Genomic DNA, 24,885 nt, shown 5'->3' on the forward strand with positions numbered 1-24,885 from the left:
AAGAGATCGGAGTCTGGCCTGTCGCGTGTGTGCATCCTACCTGAGCTGCCAGGGAGAGAGGGAGACAGCGCTGCATGGGAGAAATGGGAGTGAACTCTCGCTCGTGATGATATTTCCTCATGGAAGTTTCCTTAGTTGTTTCTATGTGCTTGATGTTGGTTACTGTAAGGGGACTTCTCTCTCTCTCTCTCTCCCTCTCCATGGGTACAAGGGGGTTGCAGTTTGGTGGATTAAACAGCTTGTAAATCTGCATCCTTGCAGCCGGAAATGAGCAGCTGCTGTGAACCCACTGGGCTCTGTGCCTTGGGCTCATTTATACTTTTATATAACCTGGGGTTACTCGCTGCCTGGAAGACTGTTGGACACAGCACTCTGTGTGTTCTTATTTTCTTTAAACTCCTCTTCCTTCATTTACTTTCTTTGTTGCTAGCTTCATCTGTTTCAGGGTGACCTCCTGCCAAGCTGATTCTGTTCCTTTTCCTGACCGCTCCTCCTATGCTTTCCATTAAGTCTAAACTCCTGTTGCTCTCTAATCACTCACATAGGATGTTAAATTCAGGCTCTGCTGGCCTTTTCATCTATGTGTTGTTGCTGTTTGTTTGCAGGGCCCTGTGGGACCAGCAGGAGACAAAGGGCCATTGGTACAGTATGTCTTGCTAACTACACCCAGCTTTTACAGAGGGGCAGCGCCATGTAGTCAAATGTCGCATTGTTTATTGATGATTTTGTTAAGGCATGTTTATATTTTCCATTTGCCTGATAATGACGGAAAGATACAGCTAAATGATTTAGGCCAGCATTTCCCAAACTGGGTTCCGTGAGGGTACTCCAGGGGGTCCACGGGCCACGCTGATCAACTCCTCCCCCTCCCTCTCTCCCTCCCTCAACATCTCTGCCACCCTCCCAGCACCCCCAGCACACTGGGGAACAGCTGCTCAGAGGTGTGCAGGAGGTGCTGGGAGGGAGGGGTAGGAGCAGGGACGGGGCATGCTCGGGGGAGGGGGCGGAATCATGTCCCCAGTCGCCAACCCTGCTGATCAACTCCTCCCCCTCCCTCCCAGTGCCTCCTGCACCACGGAGAACAGCTGGGAGGGAGGGGGAGGAGTGGGGATGGGCCGCGCCCAGGGGAGGGGCTGGGAAGAGGAGGGGCAGGGGTGGGGCCTTGGGGGAAGGGGGAAGGGGGGAAGTGGGGGCGCGGCCTGGGGCTGAGGGGGGGCATGGGGAGCACTGAACATTTTAAAATCAAAATGGGGGTCCTCGGGTTGCTAAAGTTTGAGAAATGCAGATTTAGGCCATGATCCAGCAAAGCACTTAAGCACCTGCTTAACTTTGGGACTACCCACATGCTTTAAGGTAAGCAGGTGTGTAAGTGCTTTGCTGGACTTTTGGCAGAAAATAACAATATTAATAAAATTCTATCTTAAACTGACTTCTGCTGACACAGGTATAAATGTAGCAAGTGGAGTTAATCCTGATTCATAGTGCTACAGGGAGATCAGAATCTTGCCCCTCGTGCTCATCATTTAGCGCAGGGGACAGGGAGACAGGACGTCTGGGTTCTGTTCTCCTCTCTGCAGCATGGCCTTGGGCGAGTCAGTTACCCTCTGCCTAACCGTGCACACCCGTGAAAGTGCTATAACGCCAAGCCCACCATGGGGCTTAAGTTATGAGGCTTAATTTATGGATAGCTGCAAAGTTTCTTGAGTTCCTTCAGTGGAAGATACTGTATTAGCACCAAGTGTGATTAAGTTTTTCTGGGAAGTCAGTTTGAGTGTTGCTAGTTAAATGGGTTCTGGAACCTGATGGGCTGGGAGTTCCATTTCTGCAGCAGACAGGAATCTGGCCACTGCTAAATAGGTGGAGGGGGTACAAACATGCTGCCAACATTTCTGATCAGGTTTATTTCTTCTCATTTTACCAGGGCCCTCGAGGTTTACCAGGTGTTCCAGGCCCACAGGGGCCAACTGGGCAGGATGTAAGTAAAGAAAGCGAGAGTTTAAGTGTTTATTGTCATTAAAAAGGCTACCCACAGTCAATATATCACCTTAAAAAAAACCCTGTCTTTATCAGTCCAGGAGCTGGTTCTTTAGGGTGGGCCAATGAGATCATTAATAGCGATGGAACAAAATTAACCAAAGAAAAATTTAGGTCAAACATCTGGTAGAATGACCTAAAAGACCTATTAGACTGAGGAATAATGGGAAGTGGGGGAAGAGCCTATTAGAATGACACTGGAGAAGGCATACTGTTGGGGGAAAATCCTTCACTGGCCAGGGAAGCCTCAAGATAGCAAATCACTTTCTTGGGTTTATGATTTCTCTGATTCTCTGACACTTTAATGAAAACAGGAATCTTGGGCCAAGGGTCCTTGATGGCTTTTTGTTGCACTGCCCTGTGAAAGAGATGATGTTTTACCTCTTCCCAGAGTGTGAGTCACAGAAAGGATGCTCTGCGGGGTGAGAAACATGGGGAGGTCTTCACATGTCTTCTGGGGGAAGCTGATCCCTGTCCTTGGCTCGTGGACACTTGCTGTGTCACAAACACTGCTCCCGGGAAGGAGGAGGAAGCTCTTTGCTGATCAGCAAGTGCTGAGCTCTAGGAACCAGTCCTTGGGGGAAGGGGGAAAGGGGCACTGGATATGCTTAAAGGGGGTGACACTGCATCATCACTGGCTGACATAATATTGGGACATGAAGAGCTGGCACCTTCATGTAACTCTCCTTCTCTACAAGGTGTAGGGTGACCAGACGTCCCGATATTATCGGGACAGTCCCAATTTTAAGACATTTGTCCCGCGTCCTGACTACACATTGGTCGGGACGCCCTTTGTCCCAATAGTGGGGACTGCTCACCATGAGTTACTGCGCGCACCAAAGTCCTGGGGCTGGCAGCGCTTCCTGGGGCAGCTCCCAGCATCCACCCACCAGCAGGAGCCTGCAATGCGGGTGGCCCCTAGGCACAGAGGTGGAGGGGGTCTCCGCGTGCTGCACCGGCTCCCTACTGCCCAATCAGAGCTTGCAGGCACTGGCAGCGGGCAGAGAGCCCTCGGCCCCCCCACCCCACCCAACCCGACCTGACCCAACCCTACGAGCCAGAGGGCCCTGCTGGATGCTTCCCGGGAGCCACCCCAGGTAAGCACCGCCGGGGCTCCCCACCTCGCCCTCCCCTGCAGGTCCCTCTGGCTCTTAGGGTTGGGGCAGGGAGGCAAGGGGCTCTGTGCGCGTTGCCAGCGCCTGCAAGCCCCTTGGCTCCGACAGTTCCCATTGGCGCTTTTCCCAGCCAATGGGAGTCATGGAGCTCACGCTCGTGGCGGGTGCAGCACGTGGAGCGTCTGGAGACCCCCCTCACCGCTCTGACCCTAGGAGCCAGAGACCTCCCAGCAGGGCTGGTGAGCGCGGCCAGGGAAGGGGGCAGGGTGTGGTGGAGTGAGTGTCAGGGTGGGGGGTGCTGGGCTGTGAGGGTGTGGAGGGCGCTGGGCAGTGGGGGAGGTTTGTGTGTTTTGGGGTGCTAGGCAGTGGGGGACTGTTGGGGGTGCTGGGCAGTGGGGGAGATCTGTGTGTGTCAGGGCATTGGGCAGTGGGAGTCTGTGTGGGGTATTGTTTAGTTGTGGTGGTGGGGCTGTGGGGAAGGGCACTGGGAGGGAGGGAGGGAGGGAGGAGAAATCAGTGTGTATTGGGAAACTAGCGAGTGGGGGGTTCTGTGTGGGGTGTTGGGCAGCTGTGGTGGGGCTGTGGGCGGGGGGACGCTGGGCAGGGGTGGTGGTGTGCACAACAGTGTGCATTTGTGGAGGAAATGTGTGTGGGGGGGGCTGGGGGGCTCTGGGCACAGTGGGTTCAGGGGGTGCAGGGCATAGTGGATCCGGGGGGTGCTGGGCAGGCGAGCTGTGTGGAGCAGCATGGGCCCACCCCCGACAGGAAGGGGCACGCTGGTAGCACGCCGGGCGGACCAGTGTACCCCATTGCCCCTGGCCGGCCCTGCCCTTCCCGCTGCTCACCTCCTCAACTGAAGGGGTGGGAGGGGGTGCACAGGTGGGTCCCGGCAGTGCTTACCTGGGGCGGCTCCTGGGAAGAGGCCGGCAGGTCCCCGAGGTGAGTGTCAGCTGGGCTGAGTCCAGCAGAGTGTGTGCAGACTGGTCCACCTAGCCCATGGCAGAGCCAAGGAAAGAGGCACCTGCTTCTGCACATGCTGATTCTCCCCAGGGCAGGCCGGGGCTGCACACTGCTGAGCTGCTGCCCAGCTCACTCACCCACGTTGGCAAGCAGGGATTGCACCTGGCGGCGGACATCTGCTCGCTGTGCAGTCGGGACGCCAGTTGTCCTGATATTCAGGTGACATTTTAAATTTGGGAGTGAAATAGAAAATTAGTCGATTGGGAATGTCCCATTAAACCCGACTGTGACCTGTTATCTACAGGCAATTATGGTTTTTCAGGTTGTTTTCAGGTGTAACGCTGAAGCTGGGACTGGGGGCCTCCCCTCTGTGACTGCGGCTGAGGCTGGAGCCAGAGCTAGAATTGGGGCCCCTCGCGCCCCTGCCTGTAACTGGGTTTGACTTTGCAACCAGGATCCTGAGCCCCTGTCCGGTGGCTTCAGCCTGGGGCTGGAGCTGGAGCCTTGTGCTTCTGGCCTCGTGGCTTCTGCTGGGGGCTGGAGCTGGGGCCTTGAGTCCTTGCCCCGTGGCTTGTGGTTTGGGCTGCAGCAGGGGCCGTACACCCCTCTTGCAGCTTCCTAGGGCTGTGCGCCCCCTCTCATGGCTCCGGTCGGGGCTGTGCACCTGTGGCTCCCCCCCGCCCGCTCACCCAATATGTCCTGATATTTCACTCTTGCGATCTGGTCACTCTAACATGGTGTTGTGACATTGTAGGACCCCAAATCAATCCCAGGATCTCTAGACCCATAAACATATATGCCATGGCTTCAGAAAATTGAAGGGCTGATGTAACAATCATTGGGTGTAGCTCCATTGAAGTTCCCTGGTAGGCCCAAAGAGACATCCTGTGACTCTGAATGGATCTCTTCTCTCTTCCTCCTGGGGATTTGGAGAGGAACATCTCATTTTCTTCCTGCACACTTGGGTTTCTCTAGGTGTGGTCCCGCTCTCCTCACCCCACCATGAGGAAGAGGGGATGAATTCTCTCCTACTTTCCCTTACTTCTGGGGGACCCAGAGATTCTCTCAGTGCTGGTACTCTCTTGTGGAGTGCGCCTAGCTCTCTGGGAGCACTGACCACCCCTGCAGCCATCACCCTGCTCCCCCTGGGAGAGAGAAAGCTAGCCTTGGCTAAAGGAGGGAAGTAAAGTTAACTGAAAGGTAAAGCACCTTAGTCTTCCAGGAGTATCTACAGTCTTTTAATCGCAGGATTTTTGCCTGTCTCAAGGAAGCAAAGTGTAAGAAGCAACGTGCCGTCTTGCCAGCATCTCCCGAGTTCCCCAAAGAGTAATTATAAGACAAGTTTCTCCTTCACACACGTCTCAGTCAATGAAGTTGCAGTTCCTTGGGAACCGCAGCTGTTCCCCACTGAAATTCATTACCACGGTTTCATATTCATAAGCGTGAGCAAGACAAGAGGCCTCAGAAGGGCCCTTCTTTGGACGCCAGTGTTAATGCAGACACAGGAAAAGAGCAACTGAAATTTCTTCTGATTTCTTCCACCCCAGCTGAGGCCAGATGTCTCTCGCGGGGCGATCACCGATACAGTCTGATGTCACTCCAGAACATACACAGCAGTGGAGACCAGGAGTGTGCAATGGAAAAGGACAGGACCTTTCCACAGGACGCAGTGGTGCCTCACAGAGCAGCCCTGACCGAACTGGGGATGGCAGGAAGCATTGTGCTGCAAGGCACCCAGAGCGAGCGTGCCCACGGGGCCACGCTCTAGGAGAGTGCTGTGTGCCTTCCCCTCTGCAGCCCACCAGCTCTGCTGACGGATGGTGAGGGACCAGGCCCCTCCATGCCCTGCCTCTCCTCAGAGAACTTGCTTTCCATGCTCAAGTTGGAAAATGTCCATCTCAGATCTGTGCTTGCTGAGAGAACAGTCATGTTGCCAGATTTCACACAGCCAAATGTCCCGGGTCTGCAATTGCCTGAAATGAACCAGCCTACATTTCTGTGGAACACTTCTCCACACAAATGTAGGCCTGACTGATAAGTAAGGGGGGGGGGCAGTGGCAGGCACCCCAAGGGTGAGGATCTCAAATGCTGCCAGATTCTGGCCCTTCAGGAGGCACTTCCTGCATATCCCTTTCCATGTTATAGAACTTCTTCCTTTCCCTTCCAGGCCCAGACCTCAGGTATTTGACATATTAGTGGTGCCTTGCCAATTGTCCATCTCAATCTATCTCTATCACACACCCGTCTCTGAAAACTCATATCAAACTCCTCCAACAAACGATGACTCAACGGTGCTGCAACCAACTGCCAGGGCCCAATCTTGCAGTTTCAGATGCAGGATCGGGGGCCTTAGTTTGAAATGTTCCAGTTGGGCTCAGTCTTGAGTGCTTCATTCATCTCTCCTTGAAACTGCTGCAGCTTGACCAAGTATTACCTGTGCCTTAAGTGACCATGAAAACATGATGACCCAGATTTGCCCAGGGGGTAACTCAAGTGGAATTAAGAGTGACACCAGAGTATGGTAGGATGGGTAGTGAGAGTGAGTGAGTCAGAGATGGAGGTGGATGGAGAGAGGTAGATTCTAAATGTTACCAACATTGAGATACAGTAGTAGTTCTTGTAGAAGTGTGTGTGATTGTCCCAACACTGGCAGGGTTGTGTGACAGTATGCACAAATGAGCAGTGTCCTGGGATGGCGTGAGTATGTGTGTCTGAGGACTGGGAATAGAATAAAGGTCTTATTGTGTTAATCTAATAGATTTTTCTTTCCCTTGTCCATAGGGTTTACCTGGAAACCCTGGGGACAGAGGACCTCCTGGAAAGCCAGTAGGTCATTTCACTTTTAGATTAAATGCCAAACAATTCTGCTCGTCTCCCTTTTATATCAGTACCTCCATATACCCCATCCTTCACAGTGACAGTTAAATGTCGCTTGATTACTGTTCTAATTGGAAGAACAGCTACAAGAACTAAGAGCGAAGAGTGATTATGGTAGCAGCATCTGTGGTAGGTTTGGCTCAATGTAAAAATAATTGAATATGTTATATGTAAATGAAAGCAAAAGCTCGTTACAACATTCTCTTAGTATTTGCATATAAAAACTAATGCCAGAATCTGTATCTTCTACACATGCACTGCCCAGTCCCTCTCTATATTCTGGAATAAACGTAGAATGCCATTGACAAAGACATATTTGACTCAATGAGCACCAGAGAGTACAAAGAAAATCAGTACCATACCACGGGGAATTTTCATGCAAATTTACCTTCAGTGTCTCATTTTATAAAACTACTTTTTAAATTTGTATTAAACAGATTTCTCTTTCCACAGGGTGCCTCCTCCCTGCTTTCTCCTGAGGACATAAATCTCTTAGTCAAGGTACAGGCTGAAATTGCCTTTGTAATGAGATTGTTTTTTGCTTTTAACTTGATGACTGATGCTGCGTTACAGAGATATGTCTGAACTGTCAGTGCCAGATGTGCATCTGAATATTCTAAACAGCCAGATTTGCAAGCAATTTGCAGTTCGTAGTCACATTGTCAGCTGGTGCCACTGGGGACATGTTAGAGCGCAAAGGGGGCATGGCCAGAGTTAGATACGCTCCAGTAATCTCCACCAGTGTAATGACCTACAAAGGGCCCTTACAAGCTGGTGTAAGTTAGAGCAGCCCCGAGGTTGCTGCTCTAACTTTTAGTGGGGCCTGAACTGTCCCTCTGAAGCGCTGGCATCAAATATTTTCAAGCATAATTCCCTAAAGATAGGCTTTAAACGCCACTGAAAGCATCTAAATGGGGGAAGGGATAGCTCAGTGGTTTGAGCACTGGCCTGCTAAACCCAGGGTTGTGAGCTGAGGGGGCCATTTAGGGATCAGGGGCAAAAATTGGGGATTGGTCCTGCTTTGAGCAGGGGATTGGACTAGATGACTTCCTGCGGTCCCTTCCAACCCTGATATTCTATGAAATAAAGGGGCCCAATTTTTAAAAATGCTGAGCACCTATGTCTCCTGCTTAAGTCAGTTTGAGCTGTAGGTGCTCAGTGCCTTTTGAAAATCAGTCTACGTTTGCATGAGGTATCTAACTGGGGATGTATGTGCCTACCATTAAGCACCCACATTTGAAAATGTTGGTTTGTAGGTTGGCTTTTGCTGTCCATGAAGATGATTTCATGGGAAATGATTCAGTATTTGACACTGAGCAGCTGCTAAATCTTTGCTGATGGCCATGGGCACAGTAGAGAGATTTTTAAGCAGTCTAGGGACCTGGCAAGAAATCTTTACCTATTGATTAAGAGGCACTGAGAAATGAACTGCTAACTGGCCTCCTTCTTAGAGCTGAAAAGAGCAGCCCTCTCGAGTTACTACCTTGAGATGAAACCTTGTATTCACACAGCATCTCTTCTCAAAAGACCCCAAATATCTTTACAGAGAGTGCACTGTATGAAGATGTTTTGTATTACGGTAACCCCTGGAGACCCCAGCTGAGCTCAGAGCCCCATTGTTCTAGGGGCCATACACACACAAAGTAGGAAGCAGACCCCGGTCTAAAGTGCCTATATTCTAAGTCAGACAGACACCCAAGCAATAGCAGGGAAAAGAGAGTCAACGTGCATTGCCCAGGTCATACAACAGATCCCTGGCACAGCTGGGGATAGAACCTAGCCCTCCTGGCCTATCCACTGGACTGCACTGCCTCTCTGTATACTGGGCTCACTTCACCCACCACTGAAACAAGGCCGACCCTCAGGCAGAAATGCTTGGAATTCTGTATGCTTGCTGGGTGTTTTTTGAAATAAAGAATAATGTAGTGAGCTGACACTTCAAAGGACAGTTGAGGGAGACAGAGCGTAATTCCCCATGATGAATTTGGCCAGGGCACTGTAGCACACATCTGCTTTTGCAACAAATGCCAAGAGATCTTTCATGACCACAAGTGGGCAGCGCTTCACTTCTCTGTTATTCCACAGTGCCTGCCACCACTCTGCTGAACATAGGCTCAGTACTGACTATCCTGCTTTCTCTAGGGGTGGGAAGACTATAGCATGAACTCTCCCCCAAAATTAAGGACCATCAAAAACCTCACCACATTCCGCTAAAAGTGCAAGGCACCTTTCTTTAACCTGCCTTCTCTAACATAAACACATAGCAACAGGTTTATATGTTAAAAACTCCACACTGCATGAGAGAGCAAACAACACGTGACAGATGTGTAGTCATATCACTCAATGCACTACTGGAAGGCGCTCAGATACTATGGTGACCAGCGTGGTATAAGAACCTATAGAGAACAGAATAGGAGCCGCTCCCAACTCCCTGCAGCTCCTGGGTTTTCCCTGGACAGCTGCCCTCCAAGCACTGACCCAGCCAAGCTTTGGAGGCTGGATAAGACACTGTTTGGAATCTGTAAGTGAAGAAGAAACAATAGTTTGTGTGTGTTCCTGCTTCACGTTTCTCCTCTCTCTCTCCCCATCAGAATAGGCCTTTCCCCCCATTCTGTGAGCCTGGCTTTGATAGTGAGTTATGAACTACTCAGGTGCCACAACAGTTCTGTGGCCTACCCCTGATTTGAGTGGAGCACAGACCGAGTGGGTACGCCCATAGCACCGCCTTGCTAAAGTCACACCGAGTGACTGTGGGACTGGAAGGGAGCCTCAGTCTCATCCCTAATGCTCTTCTCAGTGTTACCTTGTCTCTTTTAGGATGTGTGTAACGACTGCCCACCTGGCCCCCCGGGGCTCCCTGGAGTGCCAGGCTTCAAGGGGGATAGAGGTGCCCAAGGACCTCCGGGTAGAGATGGCCTGAATGGGAAAATGGTAAGAGAACTGCAATAAGGTTCGTGCTTCAGGATCTCTTTGATAACTGTTTTTAGCCTTATTTTAATATGCCTGTATTTATAGTCACAGTAAGAGCAATGCACTACGTGCTTCATAGACAGGTCTGAAGCCCAGCTCCTGTTACAGCCCCTTTACCCTGCTCTGGTAGCCTGAAGGAGCTTAGGAGGAGGAGGGGACAGATGGAAGGGTGATGGGGCTGGGGGAGTGGATGGAGAACTCCACCCTCCAACAATTTAGGAATCTGCTTTATGTTGGGGCTTGCTCCTGCCCTGAGAGCAGCCTAGAATACAGGAGCCAGCCATCCCTCTTGCCCTGCACCTCCTATACATCCAACGGGAGAGCCTGCTAAAACCAGAGAGGATGTTTCAGCCAGGCGCCTGCAGACAAAGAGAAGAGGCTACACACAAAGGAAGAGAAGACGATGAGAAACAACCAAACCAGGGGGGCTGAGCAGAGGAGAGGAGTACAGTTTTAGTAGCTCAGGGACAGCTGGATGGATTTTCTGTTTGTCAGGAGACAGCCTGTGGGAAGGGGCGAGGGAGTGATTTTTAAGGAGGGGCTTGAAAAGGGGGAGGGTGGGGGCCTGTAAATACATGATACTCGCTGAGAATAAGGGTTGCAGAACTGGATCCCTAATATGTAGGGATCTAAATGGGGGAGGAACAATCGTGGGACTCCACTCTAAATCCACACATGCCATGTCCAATACCCCATAAGAACCCGCATCTCTAACCATCCCTGTGCCCTGATTCTCAGGTCCTTCTCCCGTCCTCCCTCCAAGGCCTACGTGGCTCCCTCTCCCTCTCCATCAGTTTGCATATTATACATAAATTGGCATAGAAGTCAGTGGAGTTACTGGTAGCCTTTGTGCGTCCATTGTGCTTCTGCACATCTCGTGTCATTTCAGATCTTCCGTTTACAGAGTGCCTCTCACCCCAAAGCACTTAAAACGTGTGGGAGTCACTCCTCCTGGCCATTGAAGGGCTGCTGTATTGGAGAGGAACACAGGAATAGTGTAAGACAGGACGTGAGAGGTGCTATATCCAGCTTTAGCTGGGGAGGCACAATGTGTTTCCCTCCAATTCAGCCGAGAAACCACTTATTTTTGTAGAAAGCGGCCTGGGTTGTTTAATTGCCACAAGCAGCCGTGACTGTGGTTGTATATTTTAGCCAAAACAAAGCACTTCTGGCAGCACAGAGCCCCTTGGCACTGTGCTGGGGCAGTGGTTCTGTACAAATGCAGAGGATAGCGTCCCATTGACTGAATCCCTGTACCACTCTCTGCATCCCACCGACTTTTTTTTTTTTTGGAAGTCTCCCATCCCAGTACTGACCAGGGTTAGCACCAGTGTGCATATGTACTACATTTGCTACCTGAGTATGAGTATGTCTCCCTCTAGTGGCTGGCGTGTCTTTTGAATAAGAGCCAGCTTTTGAATAAGAAGACATTTTGGTGTTCATGGGTCCCTCTGTTGCTGTATATATGTAATAAGGAGCTTGTCACACAGGCTCAGAGCATCCAGGAAAGCTGGACTGAGTCCTAACTGTGTTAGGCTGCAGAATTGAAAGTTTATCCTTGCAACTACTGGTTCTGCACATGATGGGTGGCTGATCACTTACTGTGTTTTTCTGATTTTGTAAGTAATTAGTGTGATTGAGTGCTCTTTCCTCTTTATTGTAGGGCGATCCTGGACCCCAGGGTCTCCCAGGACCTCCAGGGTTGGATGGTCCAAAGGTCAGTAATTCTCCTCAATTAACATCACCTGGATCGACTCCAGTCTTATGTAGAGCAAAGGCTGAATCAGAATGCAGAGGGGGAGAACTTATGTGGGACTTGAGTGGGAGACAGGCCCTGTGCTACCTTTCTGAATTTCATCCCTGAATCACACAGCTTTCCCATATGCAGCCCAGCAGTGTAACATAGTATCTAGCACCCCCCGTCTCTCTGTTTGCAAAGACCAGTTAGGTTTTGATCCTCCACACAGAATTCGGTCTCAATGGGAGCGTTGTGCAGGCAAAGACTGCAGGATGGGTGCCTTACTATCAATTTGGATCCGCTCACCTGAGGCAGGAGGGAGAGCCCCAGCCCTGGAAATCCTGCACCTTCCTTTCTGCTTGAAAAATTCCTTGCTTGAATGGTTTTGATGTAATGAATGGTTTGGTATGCTGGGGCTACACTGACAATGCACTGAACTGTCAGTCTCCTTTAAATGGCCACAGTTTGTAGCACCCAGTATTACTTGGAAACACATTGAAAGAAGGGCTTATCCTTTTCGCTATTTACCACGTCTCAACCTCATATTCAAGGGTTATTGACAAACACCGAGCAATGCCTGAAGGATTCTAGTAATTTAACATTTAGCGCTCTGGCCTTGTGTAACCTCCATGATCAGTTTGCTCAGAAAGTCAGTGCTTAGTTACGGTTGGAACATTTACAATGGCCTAATGTGAAACAAACCAAAACAAATCAATTGCAATAGAGATAAGGAGTTTCCCCCTAGACTTACCTGCCTTCCAGCACTTGGTTCCAGTCGCAAGCAGTGTCTGCTATTTTAATTTCTTTTTATTTGCAGTTATTACAATGAACAAGGAGTTATACTGATTCAGAAAACTGATTTTACTTCTTGCCATGAAAAGTACAGAAAGGGCAATAAAGGACCAAAAGCAAAAGTGCAGGCGGTTAAGATGGGAGAACATTCTGAGAGAAAACTCAGAAAACCGCTAGTAACCCAAATAGATGTATGTGTTATAGGTAATTGCTGTGAACACTCAGCAGTCTGAGAAATAACCATTCTCTGCTGTTCAGTCATGCAGTGTGAGGGAAGACTGGAGTGGGAAGACTCAGCATTTGACTAAAATGGTATAAGATTTGAATTGTCCGTATGAACATGAACAACCTTAAATCTAATAGGTGGTCAATATCCCAGTTTGCATTCAGTTCATATATGCACATACCCACAGTCTGCAGGTGCTCAAATAAAATAACAGACAGAGAGTAACTCCATAAGATAGCCAGCTGGTCTGTTGGGACTCCTTCCAAAATGCACGGTAGGGCTTCCCCAGGATTTAAAGTCCAGAGTGTGCTGCTCTTCTGAAAGCCTAGCATGGTACACTCTGGGGTAGAAACACCAAGAACTCCCCAGAGTATAGATCAGTGGAACTGCAGGTCCTTTCTCAGTCAGTCCCTTCCTGCTCCTCTCAATGGCATACATCCAGACATATTTTAAACAGCAGACTGGTTTCCCCCACTTGCCTAACCGTTGTTATATATGAACAATGCTATGTGTTGGGGACATTGTAAATTCTACACCCAGCAATTTAGTCATAAGCTGGGATGTTGGTAAAGTCATATTTTGGGCTCCACAATCTGAGTAGTTTCCATACAATGTTTTGTTAAATTTTTCTGGGGTGTGGGCAAATAAATGTGGGTTAGGTGGACCGTGAGACCCCAATTCAACAAAGCACTTAAGCAAGTGCTTATCTTTAAGCACATATGTAAGTCCCATTGGAGTCAATGAGACTTAAATGCATGCTTAAAGTTAAGCATACGCTAAAGTGCTTTGCTGAAGTGGAGCCTACAGCTGGGAATGTCATAAACCTTAGTAGCTCTCAATGGCTTTGTTTGTTATCAGGGCACTAAAGGAGACCGTGGGACATCTGGGGACACTGGACCAAAAGGAGGACAGGTAAAAGAGTGTGCTTCCCAAGTCATGCAACTGGAATATGCGTATAGGATATAACCGTGACTCCCTCCCTGGAGACATCTACCCTGGCCTCACTGGGGAGAGAGGCAAAGATCCTCAGCACCCCTAACTCCCAGAGGGGCGGGGGTAAGAAGACTTGGGCTGGGACCGTCCTCATCAGGATGCCCTCCATTTAAAACCCCTCCTCCCTGCCACCATCATCATTTTCTGTGGAGTGTCTGTAGGCCGCCACGTGGCCTTTATTCCCACCACCATCACCACCACCTCTGGTATCTCCAGGAGGCGTCCAGTTGGCTGCTTCGCCCCTTGTTGGTTTTTAAGGACTGAGCATTTGGCCTCCTTCCCTGGCTAGTGCACAGGTGAGACATGGGGGGTGGGCAGCCTTTTCAGAATTGGGATGCGGAAGGCTAGCACCATGCTGCTAGACTGTTGCGGTTCTCTCTCATCTGGCACCTGAAAAACCCCAGGCTGTTCATGCTATGAGGGAGTCCCTAGCTACCCAAACTGCTTATCCAAAGAGGTAAGCAACAGGTAAGCAGTTAAGGAGAGGCCGCTGTCTTGTCTGAAGGAGAAACTTGGGGATTTTCCAAAGGAACAGGGATCCCGCAGGAACAGAGGGGAATTACGCAAATGGTGGCCAAAATCAAGCCCAGGTTTGCCATAGGTTTCATGAACCTTACACTGAAAGTGGGCCAGGTTTTTGGTCCAGTAACGAAGCCCCAAAATCCGGTAAGTTTCAAGTTAAACATTTTGCCCAGCTCTCATTTTGCACACCCTTCTGCCTTGGCCTTTCGGTCTTCCTCTCCCGGCCCCTCTACGCATAGAACAGCAGATGCCTTAGGGAAAGTACATCCGCAACATAACTGTGCTTCTTTCTCGACTGACTGCTAACACTGCGAGAATTGCTCAGTGAATATTTCCTTTGCATACAAAATATGCAACTCATGCCAAGCCTGCTGTTACGTTTCTTGACGAGTTATTCAGTCTCCAAAGCCTATGTGTATTAAAGACCTTAGCTACAGCATAAAAGTGCATGCTTTGCAAGCCTAGGCTTCAGTTTGTAATCCCAGGATAGCTTATTTCCTGAGGACCAACCCTTCTGTGTGTTCACTCGTTTCACTGTTATATCACAGCTTCCTTATGACTGCCATTTATTGACCTAATATCTGGGGGAGGTCACTGAAGAGTGAAGAATGATTTAGTTGGGGTTTAGGTCCTGCTTTGAGCAGGGGGTCGAACTAGATGACCTCCTGAGGTCCCTTCCAGCCCTGATTGTCTAGGATTCTATGATTCTAAGAAGGGATTGAGACTAATCTAATAGTTGTTTTGTGATTCTGCAGGGTCACCCTGGAATGCCTGGCTTCTTGGGACCTCCTGGAAACCCAGGCCCCGCTGTAAGTTTTCCTCCTCCTTTCCCCCCCCCGCCCCATATTGAGAAGTGGATCATCATGCTGCATGTGTGTGTGTCTCACTAATAAGTGTAGCTGCAGACTACATATGCCACAGACTACATATGCCACCTCCACCCATGTCTGTGCCATGTCTTTTAAGTTTCCCAGTGGGTTCGTAATAGACCCTGGAGCATTAAAGAGACCCACAATCCTGACACTTGCTACTTAACGCATCTTGCAGCCATTGCTTTGCCTCACGTGCATAAATTTATGCTCAACTTCGGTTGCTTCCTTTATAGGAAAGGCAATGGGCATGGCATTTTTTTCACTGAGCCCACATGGTAAAAAATATGAGTGCTTCCCATGTAGTAGATGAGGCTGACAGTTGGCTTTAGAAATAGCGAAGGTCAAAAGGGAAAACGTTTGGCTCGTTGACGAGTTAAATGCCACACAAGGATCTTAGACAAGGGTTTCTCAAGTTTTCTCATGTTGTGGACTTCTTCAGATAGGATTGTTCCCCCGGCTATCGCCCGTCACCCTTTCTGGTTCCCCATTCTCCACATTAGCAACGGTGCTTCTTTACATGACAAAAGCATATTAGGATGGTGTTAAAGAGACATGGCTAAAATCGCTTTGCTTGAGTGCATTGTGTGCAGCCACTTACGTCTCTCAAGAGTTCTCTCTTTTCCCTGATCGTAGGACTCTGACAAACCTCCCTTGAAGCCACCCTGGCTTAACCTGGCCAGATCCCTTTGCAGTTTGACCCTAGCCCTCCTAACTGTTTGCAACCCCCCTCTAATCCCCGTGTCAGCAGCAGTCTGACCATAGCAGAATTTATATTGCACCATTGCTTTGCCATTGTGACATCAGCACCACCAGAAAGGGCTCGGTGGGTCCGGCCCGGAATCATAGAACTGTTGGGTTGGGATGGTAGCTGGAGTGGGTGCAATCAATCCTGTCAATAGGCAAACATTCATTTGCTTGCCTATTGACACGATTGATTTACAACCTCTAAACCAGGCTATCTAGTCTCTTTGCTTATTCAAGTTATGATTAGGGCCCTACCAATTTCGCGGCCGAGAAAAACATGTCACAGACCGTGAAATAACCCCTGCCCCGTGAAATCTGATGTCCTCTTGTTCCTAGGAGCATCCCAGCAAAGGGGGCTCCTAGCTCTGGCTGGGCTGGGGACCGACAGGACTTGTCCGTCTCCTGCACAGCTGCTCTGGGGGAGGGGTGAGACCAGACCCACCTCCGGGTGCCTCCCGCTGCCACAGCACGCTCTGGGACTGGGCAGCAGCCCCAGAGGTTCCTGCAGCTGGAGGAGGCTTGTGGATTTGGATCCGATCTTCCCATTGCTGCTGGGAGCGCCCCAGCAGGGGGCTCCTCGCTGCTAGTCCGGGCAGGGCTGGGATTTGTTCTTTCCCTGCAGGGCTGCTCTTGTGTATCTCTCTCAGCTGCAGATAGCTCCACACCCCCTCTGAAGGCAGCACAGAAGTGAGGGTGGCAATCCCATGACCCCCGTACCACCGGTTTGCGACCTCCCCTCACAATCCCCTCTTGGATCAGGACGCCCACGGTTACAACACCATGAAATTTCAGATTTAAACATCTTGAAAACATGAAATTTACCAATTTTCAAATCCTTTGGCTGTGAAATTGACCATAAATACCTTGAATTTGGTAGGGCCATAGGTATGATGATTCCATAGCCCACCTGAGCAGCTTGCCTTGTTGCCAAAGACTTTATAATTCATAAAGTTTCTCATAATATTTAACCTACATTTTTCTTGCTGCAACCTATGCCCACGGTGTCTTGTTCTGTCCACGTTGACTAATGATTGCAAGATTTGCCTTCTGCAGTGTGTGCTCTGAGATATTTCTCCCAGCAGTTCTATTCTTCTTGGAGTTCATTTGGGCACAATAGTTTTTCTAATTACTGTATATTTTCTGGAATGGCAAACAATCTAAAATGTCTGACAATGTATGGCTTGGGAGGCCAATTACGTACAGAGGTTGGTGACTGCTTTTCTGTGATGAATTAATGTGAATGAATGAAAGAAAACGGTAGTGTTGCCAGCTGTGATACTGACTGTGTTGACAGGGATACACTATGAACAAGCAATTCATATTCTTTCTGCTTTGTTTTATTTAGGGACCAGATGGCAAACCAGGACCTGCAGGACCCCCAGGAATGCCAGGGGATATAGTAAGCCATGGGCCACAGTGTTAGCTTCTTTAAAGTGAGGCTGAACTGATGCAAACATGATGATTTCCCCAAGCCTCTCAAGTGCTATCTAAAATGCTATTCATGTTGAATAGGCCATGCTGGAAACTCTTTGTTTCCTTTACTTCTGTGCAATCCAACCTTTCCAGAATTAGAATTCCTGATACAGCTGTGATGTGATGGGAAAACCCTTCAGTGAGCAGGTGGCTTCCCCACTCTTCTCCAAACTCAGTCCACATAAGTTATAGCAGGATAAATCTACTCCCTTCCCGGGGTTTGGTTGTAATCACCAAAGGAACTTAAAATGAAACCGCATGAATCCAGTCCAAGCTTTCTACTCAGGCTTGTCATCTCCTAAGGTTACTCTCAGACCTGCTCAGCCCACACACTAGGTCTGGATTTCAAGAGAGAACCTACTGCCTCTCTCAAATCCATACAGGTAGTGACCCACATGCAACAGTGAATCAGCAAAACACACTTAATATTTCCGAGCAGGATCATCACCCGCTGACACAGTGCTGGGTAATAAGGGTGAAGTGCAAGCGAATCCACAAGGCCTGCTAGGGATTTTGTTATTGCTATCGGTTGTACAAGGAAAGTGCTCAGATACTGAGGTGATGGGTGGCAATAAAATACCCTGAGAGAGAGAATCTGATCTGGTTCTGATTGATCTTATCTTTTGAATCTGGTTGATCTTCATTGCAAAGTGAAACAGAAGATTCCTTGTTATGAATCAATGTCTCTCTTGTTTCCGAGAGGAGGCATCTTGGAGTAACACAGGCTGTTGAGTCAGAATAATGCAGTTGTGTGTAATTATGATGCATTTCTGGAACTGGATTGCTCAGGGTTTGCTAATGAGCCTGTCGCCCCTTGGCCATTTCTTCAACTCTAGCTTTCATCAGTAGTGACCAAGAATTGCTCATTTGATGGCTGTTGTGAGATGAGTTAGCAGTCTTAGCGGAGAGGCCAAGGACCGAGCTTTTCTTTCAGCCGTAACAGGTAGTCAAGGTTGAAGCAGTGTGTGACAGCCTGTGTGCTGAACAATCCCATGGATAAACAGAGGATTTCATTCACAGGGACAGTCAGCTAAACACCTTTCATAACCACCAATTTAATATATACAGACTATAACACGTGCATTGACTGGCTTTTATATTAATGTCAATAGCTCAATGCTGGGCAGAGACTTACTATGTTGTTATCCGCTTCTTCCCAATTTACACTTTTGAGACCAAATTCACCCTTCTCCTAAGTGGCTGCAATTCCCACTGAAGTCCGTGAGAGTTGCATCTGTTTATCTTGGAGGCTGAATTTGGCCTCTTGTGTCAATAACTGTGAATATAGCAAAGCAAAGTTTGGTCCCTAAGGGAATGGAAGTTTGAATGCGTTCGAGACATGTAGTTCATTTCCCCTCCCAACTCCAGGTTTGCAAAGTGTTCTTCCTTGTGAAGCAGCATCTGAAAAGCTTATCTGAACATTGCCACATCAATGGTCTCTTTACAGGGTAAAGATGGCCCAGCAGGTCCCCCGGGCCCACCAGGACTGCCTGGCCTTCAGGTAAGGGACAATTGCTTGCTATTTCTCATTCAATATGTTACACTTCCTGTAAGCATGTGGACACAGCAAGTGACGTTTCTGAGCTGTCTTGGAGTGGATGTGAGATTTATATTGTCAAGTTAACTCCAGATTCACTGGGCTCCATATAGTGTGAGTTCTGGGTCGGGCACCTTCCAGCCAAGTGATAGTTTCCAAAATGGATTCATCTGTTCCTCTTGCCTGACTCTTATTTCCCTGGCAGAGATCTTCCCATAGAGGGCACCAATGTGAGATAATGCCTCCAAGCCTGTGGGCACAGATAATTGTGTCTGCAGTTCATACTGCTACAAGGGATGGGATTTTGTTATGTTCTAGTATCCAGAATGTAATGACCCCCTTTGTATTGGCTCAAGAACAATTGTAGGCTCAGTTTAATATCTGAAACCCCATTGATCTGGCAACGGTGTTGATCTAGTGAGTCTTATCTATCTCTAATGTCTATGGGCCAGATCTTCTTCTGGTGTAAATCAGCAAAGTTCATTGAGTAGTCAGTGGAGTGATGCTGATTTACGCCACCTGAGTATCTGGCCTTACGACCCTATCTTTAAGCAGCGTTAGGGATGCTGATAAGGTGAAGCATCATGCATCTGACTCCTCTGTACTTCCCATTCTGGAAGAAGTCTGTGGTGTTGGCAGAGTGTGGGAGTAGAGACCGCGGAGGCTGGACAGAGCTGTTGTTTGTAAATAGCTGAGGTGTGGAAGTGAGAAGGGGGCATCACATGATGCACTGTGACCAAGCAGAGCAGTCATCACAAGCTTCACACTCACAAAGACGTACCCATCTTCTGTATAGCCCCCCGGACTCCCTAATGGATGTTTCATTTACAGGGCATTGACGGCAAGGATGGCAAGCCTGGATCTCCCGGGGAACCGGTAAGGATTCGCGTTGTAAACATCATCATTTCAAGCCGCTAGAGTCAGGCTTTCAGAGCCCATAACTGGCTATTGCTTTTGGACTCAGGAGAGTCTGTTTACATGCATCAAGTTCACACTGAACTGCCTTGAGCAATCTGTTAATGTGCAAATCTTAGCACCTTGAAAGGAGACCTGGCCCTTTACTCTGAGGGTATGTGTACACTGTAAGCTGGGGGCGTGATCTTCAGATCGAGGACACATAGCCAAGCTGCCATGCTAAGAATAGCTAAAAATACGACAAGTAGCTGCAGTGTCATGAGCTGCAGGAGGGGCGAGCATGGCTGCAGTGTCATGAGCTGCAGGAGGGGCAGCTGCCCTGAGTACGCACCTAGGGCTCAGCAGGTAGGTAATCAGGGTGGCTAGCCACTCATGCTGCTGCAGGCACACTCCATGGGTAGTGCGTTAGCTCAATCAGAGCTAAGAGGGGCATGTCTCCTGGAGCTCGGACTCACAACTGCAGCTCAAAGTGTCGCCATCTCTGTAGTGCTCCTGTAAATTCTGGAGAGACCCAGGTCTGTCGTGTCATACTCAACCTAGTGAGCTGGTTTTTGCAGCTTGTGGGGCAGGGAAGGGAGTAGGAAATGCACCCTGAAACGCACTTGCTGGGTTGCAGAGTGACAATTCTCCTCCCTTCTTGGATAGGCAGTTTTGTGTTTGATTTCCCCCATTGTTCTTAACTTGTACGCACAGGGAGGAAAAGGACCTGAGCTGGAATTTTCCAGCCAAAGCGCTAGATTAATAAAGTGGACAGGAAATAGCATTCCCCTAGCATATGCATATTACTCTGAGAATGCGCTTCCAGAATCTGTTGCCCCCATCCTCTTCCTGTGATTTGCCAGAATGTGGCAAGCTCTTTCCTTCTCGGGACACGGACAAATACTCAGTGTTAAGGTATTGTGTGGACTGAGCCACTTTTCAGAGTCAGATGCACACAGTTGTGCATAAACAATTGCATGCGCCCAGTTTCTCTGTGTAAATACCCCTTTTATATGTATTCATCAGATAAGCATGCAACTGCGTGCACCTAGTTTTGAAAATCTGGTCCAGACAGGTACACCTGGCAACAGGTGAGGGGACATCTTAAACTTCCAAAGCCCACATGTCTCGAAGCAAGAGTGGATTTACAGATGGGTGGAGGGTGCCTGGGTTCCGAATGCCCTGTGTGTGCACTCTGATGCAGGTTTTGGGGGAGCATCCCCATTGCATTCACGTGTGAAGACTCATCCCTAGAACCCTCATGACAACTAATGGGAAAGTGCAGAATCCCTTTTTGGATGATGATGAGGCAGATGCTGGCAATGACAGAACAATATCACAATCTGAATGTGCTTGTTTCCATTAGGGCAAACCAGGAGAACCTGGGCTCCCAGGCCAAGAGGGGGCCAGAGGATTACCGGTAGGTACTACACCAGATGGTTTAATCCAGAAACTGTCTTATCCTTTACACTGGAAAATCTTTGGGTGGGGATGGCCTTTGCCTGTGTGTGTGCATAGCACTTAGCACAAAAGACATGCCCTGCTGAGACATCTAGGCAGTTCCACAGCATAAAGGATAAAAAATAATCCAAGAAATCAAAGAGGGCATTTCTGGATCTTTTGCCCCCAGAATTCCCTGGACCAGATTATGCAGGTCCTTTGCCTGGAGGTCACGATATAAGAAGCCTTCTGCTCTCCTGGTGCCCCACACACCAGGGCTGCTCACGGATGCAGGCTCTGCGCTCCAGTCGTGCATCCTGGGGATGGGGAGAGGGGAGGCTAGGGCCTCACCCTTTCCCCTACACATTGTGGGCCAGGCACACCAGGAAGAGCAGCTGCACCACCATAGACTCCCCTGTACATTGTGCTGCTAAGGAGCCGGATGGTGCCTCCCCGGGATACAATTCCACGCTGACCAGGCAGTTAATCTAAGGCAAAACTGGCGAGGTTTTAAGGGCAGCCACTGTGCATGCACCATTCAGCCAAGGCCTTCCCAAAGGTCCACGCATCTGGCTGTAGTTAATGTCACTCTCTTCTGCAGGGCTTCAAGGGGCACAGAGGAGATGCAGGCCCCCCAGGCGCCAGGGTAAGTAGCATGCACCCCTCTGTGTGTGCTGTAGGAGGAGATGGGTCAGTCAGCCGTAAAGGGGCTTCCCAAAACGATAAGAGAAGATTTTTACAGGCCTTTTTAGCATTGTGTTCATGAGTTGCTGTGACCTTGTGGGGCTGGGCATTCTGCCTGCCTTGCAGTGGGTGGCAGAGCACAGGGTGAACGCAGCTGGGGGGTGGGCAGTGGCATTACTGGTAGCCTCCTTTTCTGGACTCCCAGCTAACATTAGTGCTGGGGTATTGAGCGGTCACTGATGGGCTAGTGCAGCACATCTCATGCCCCCTCCATGAGGTCCCTTTGCATGTCAGTTTCACAGCACATCTCCCTGTGCACTGCCAGGAAAGCCACAGGACATAGTTCACAAGTGCAGGCCAGGGGACCAGGAACTGTACTGTGCAGGCTGTACCAGTATCAAATCGCACCCCACCGAGCGTTAGAAACGCAGGATGAATTCAAAGATGAGGAGAATGGGCATGAATAATAGAGCTTTTTGGCTCACTCGCCTCCGGATCAGAAGGTCCTAAATTCAAGTCCCACACCAAGATCTGGCCTCATTCTCAGCTCTGATGTTGCAGGGATCCCCGCTATGAGAGGTGTCGTCCTGCAGATGAGATGAAAACTGAGCTTTCTTCTGCCTAACTCTGGCTCTTCAGGAAAATAAATGATGGTCCAGTGGCACATTGCAGGAGGACTGGCAGAGAGTCCCAGTGACCTAGCTCCTCCTCTCTTCCTCCCTAAAGCAGTTTCTCCATGAAGAGTGCATAACATGCCTTCACGGTCACTGCACTCTCAATAGCTAAGGTATTACTGGAAAGGGCTGCACTACCTCGCATTTGAAAGGTGCTGAAGTGAGCTGTAGCTCACGAAAGCTCATGCTCAAATAAATTGGTTAGTCTCTAAGGTGCCACAAGTACTCCTTTTCTTTTTGCGAATACAGACTAACATGGCTGCTACTCTGAAACCTTTTTTTAAGCAGCACATCAGGTTTTAACCACATTGCTCCCATTGGCTTTAAAGCAAGAGGCATGACATGTCTCACCCCATAGAGACTGCAAGCCTCAATCCAGCACGTCAGAATCCCTACACTGTCCAGAGATGCGTTACTAGCCAGAGTATCTATAATGTGTCCAATGCACTGAATTCATCATGACTTCCTTTGCTCTGTGTTCCAGGGAGAGCCAGGTGTGACCGGGCCCGCCGGTCGCGAGGGCCCGCCGGGGAAGGATGTAAGTGTACTCTTGGATCAGCAAGCAAACCTCTGTCCGCACAGGGACAGAGAGCAAAGCTTGTTAGGAGAGGAACTTGAGGGCCTTTGGCCCTGCTCATCCTGCTGACACTTAAATGTTAGCTGTGTCTTTGGAACATTAGAGGGAACTGCATTGTTTCAATCCTGAATTGTACAGCAGATCCGATGGCATGCTTATTCCCACCGAGCAGTACTTTACTGCCTAGTTCCCCACGGCCTGATTCTGTCACACCTTCTCATCCTGAGCAGCATCTTACTCCACAAACAGCCCGCCTGGAATCAGTGAGATTGCCTGCGGAGTAAGGTACTACTCACAGGGAATCAGGGCAGCAGAATCAGGTCTTAGCATATCCTTAGTGCAGTAACAGAGCAAAACCCTAGTGAGCATCCTGTGGGTACTGTATGATCCTGGAGAGGCCACTGAGGGATGGACCAGATGACCGATCATGCCATCTCCGTGGGTCACTGAGAAATGGTTTTGACTGCTGAATTGTGGAGTTTGTCCTACAAGATAGAGAATGAAAAGGTCTGGCAGAGCAGGAATTGGAGCTGTGTCAAGGCGCAGGGCAAGTCCCAGAGAAACACCTTACCTGCCCCATCTTCAAAATAGCAACATGCCAATAAGCCAGTATAGTCAGAATCTAAGCTTGGCCGGCAAATACCCAGGTTAATGGACTTGACCTACAGACACACTTTTTGAAATCCAGCATGCCGGTCTTCACTCCAGCAGAGCCAGAACCTCTTCACAGAACTTTTCTGTGTGTCATTTTCTTCCCAGCTGAGGAGCAGTAGGAGTTAAGCCAGAGCTATGTGTTATTTTCAGATGATGCTCTCATTGCCTTTGCTTCGGTGTTTTTCACTCAGTGCAACAATTTCTCTTTTCTTCCAGGGTGATGCAGGCCCCCCAGGACCTCAAGGGCCTCGAGGACTCAGAGGGCAGCCAGTGAGTTTCCATTCCAGACAAGCGGCCTTTGAAGGATGGACTCTTGGTGGTAGGGGTGTCACAGAATCCAGAGTTATGGTTTGGAACCAGAATCCTACAGAAGACACAGGTGGCATTTGGCCAGAATGTTTTACTTACTTCAGGAAAGAAGAAGCTGAGTGATGTTGCAAGGACAGGTGGTGACCAGTAGTGTCTAGGAGCAGGTGACTCTGTAGAAGCAGAATGGTATAGTGGTTTCTGCTATGAGCTGGGTATCAGGCGCTTCTGATAGACTTGGCTCTGACACTTAACTTCCTATGTAACCCTAGGTGACAATCCTCAAAAGTGGTGTCAATTTTGGGTGCCACCTTCTTTTGAGTGCCCAACTTGAGCCTGATTGTGATACTTGTGAACAAGCTGTTTATTTCCTGTGGAAACAAATACATTTTGGAGAGAAGATGTTGTGTCATTATCGAAAACATGCAGAAAGCCAATTTTTAATAGGTTTTCAGTGGAGAAAAGCCATGGGGATGAAATGTCAGGAAGTGTCATTTGGGATGGTTGATACATCGCTCCTATTGCTTTATTGTATTTTTAAAAATCAACTTTTTCCAAACATGAATACAAACCAGACTGTCCAGACCTGAGCCCATCCCTAAAGGAATGCAGAAACAGCTGTTTCTTTCCTCCATGGGAAAGCAGGTTACTGAAACAGAGATTCTGAGACCTGGGCTATAATCAGAACAAAAGCTGACACAAGGCAGCAATGCCAGGAAGTGGAAGGCCGGGGCTTTAGCAGCAGGGAGCCAAGGGGTTTAGGTGAGGCTACAGTAACATATGCAGAGCTCTTGTGTCTGCTT

At 49.1% G+C, this 24,885-nt stretch overlaps 1 protein-coding gene across 1 annotated transcript in view; it reads left to right on the forward strand.

Annotated features, from left to right (window-relative positions):
- Window positions 1–24,885, forward strand: part of LOC140906332 (uncharacterized) — a 79,122-nt gene that overhangs the window by 37,112 nt on the left and 17,125 nt on the right. Inside the window, exons 15-29 of the mRNA XM_073330057.1 lie at window positions 606–641; window positions 1,922–1,975; window positions 6,891–6,935; window positions 7,440–7,487; window positions 9,804–9,917; window positions 11,620–11,673; window positions 13,571–13,624; window positions 14,983–15,036; window positions 17,189–17,242; window positions 18,764–18,817; window positions 19,685–19,729; window positions 21,114–21,167; window positions 21,789–21,833; window positions 23,030–23,083; window positions 23,993–24,046. Of these exons, the coding sequence (XP_073186158.1) occupies window positions 606–641; window positions 1,922–1,975; window positions 6,891–6,935; window positions 7,440–7,487; window positions 9,804–9,917; window positions 11,620–11,673; window positions 13,571–13,624; window positions 14,983–15,036; window positions 17,189–17,242; window positions 18,764–18,817; window positions 19,685–19,729; window positions 21,114–21,167; window positions 21,789–21,833; window positions 23,030–23,083; window positions 23,993–24,046 (819 nt within the window). The remainder of the gene's footprint in view (window positions 1–605; window positions 642–1,921; window positions 1,976–6,890; window positions 6,936–7,439; window positions 7,488–9,803; window positions 9,918–11,619; window positions 11,674–13,570; window positions 13,625–14,982; window positions 15,037–17,188; window positions 17,243–18,763; window positions 18,818–19,684; window positions 19,730–21,113; window positions 21,168–21,788; window positions 21,834–23,029; window positions 23,084–23,992; window positions 24,047–24,885) is intronic.

Source organism: Lepidochelys kempii, chromosome 2 (genome assembly GCF_965140265.1).
Source record: "Lepidochelys kempii isolate rLepKem1 chromosome 2, rLepKem1.hap2, whole genome shotgun sequence".
In the NCBI taxonomy this organism is placed as follows: Eukaryota; Metazoa; Chordata; order Testudines; family Cheloniidae; genus Lepidochelys; species Lepidochelys kempii.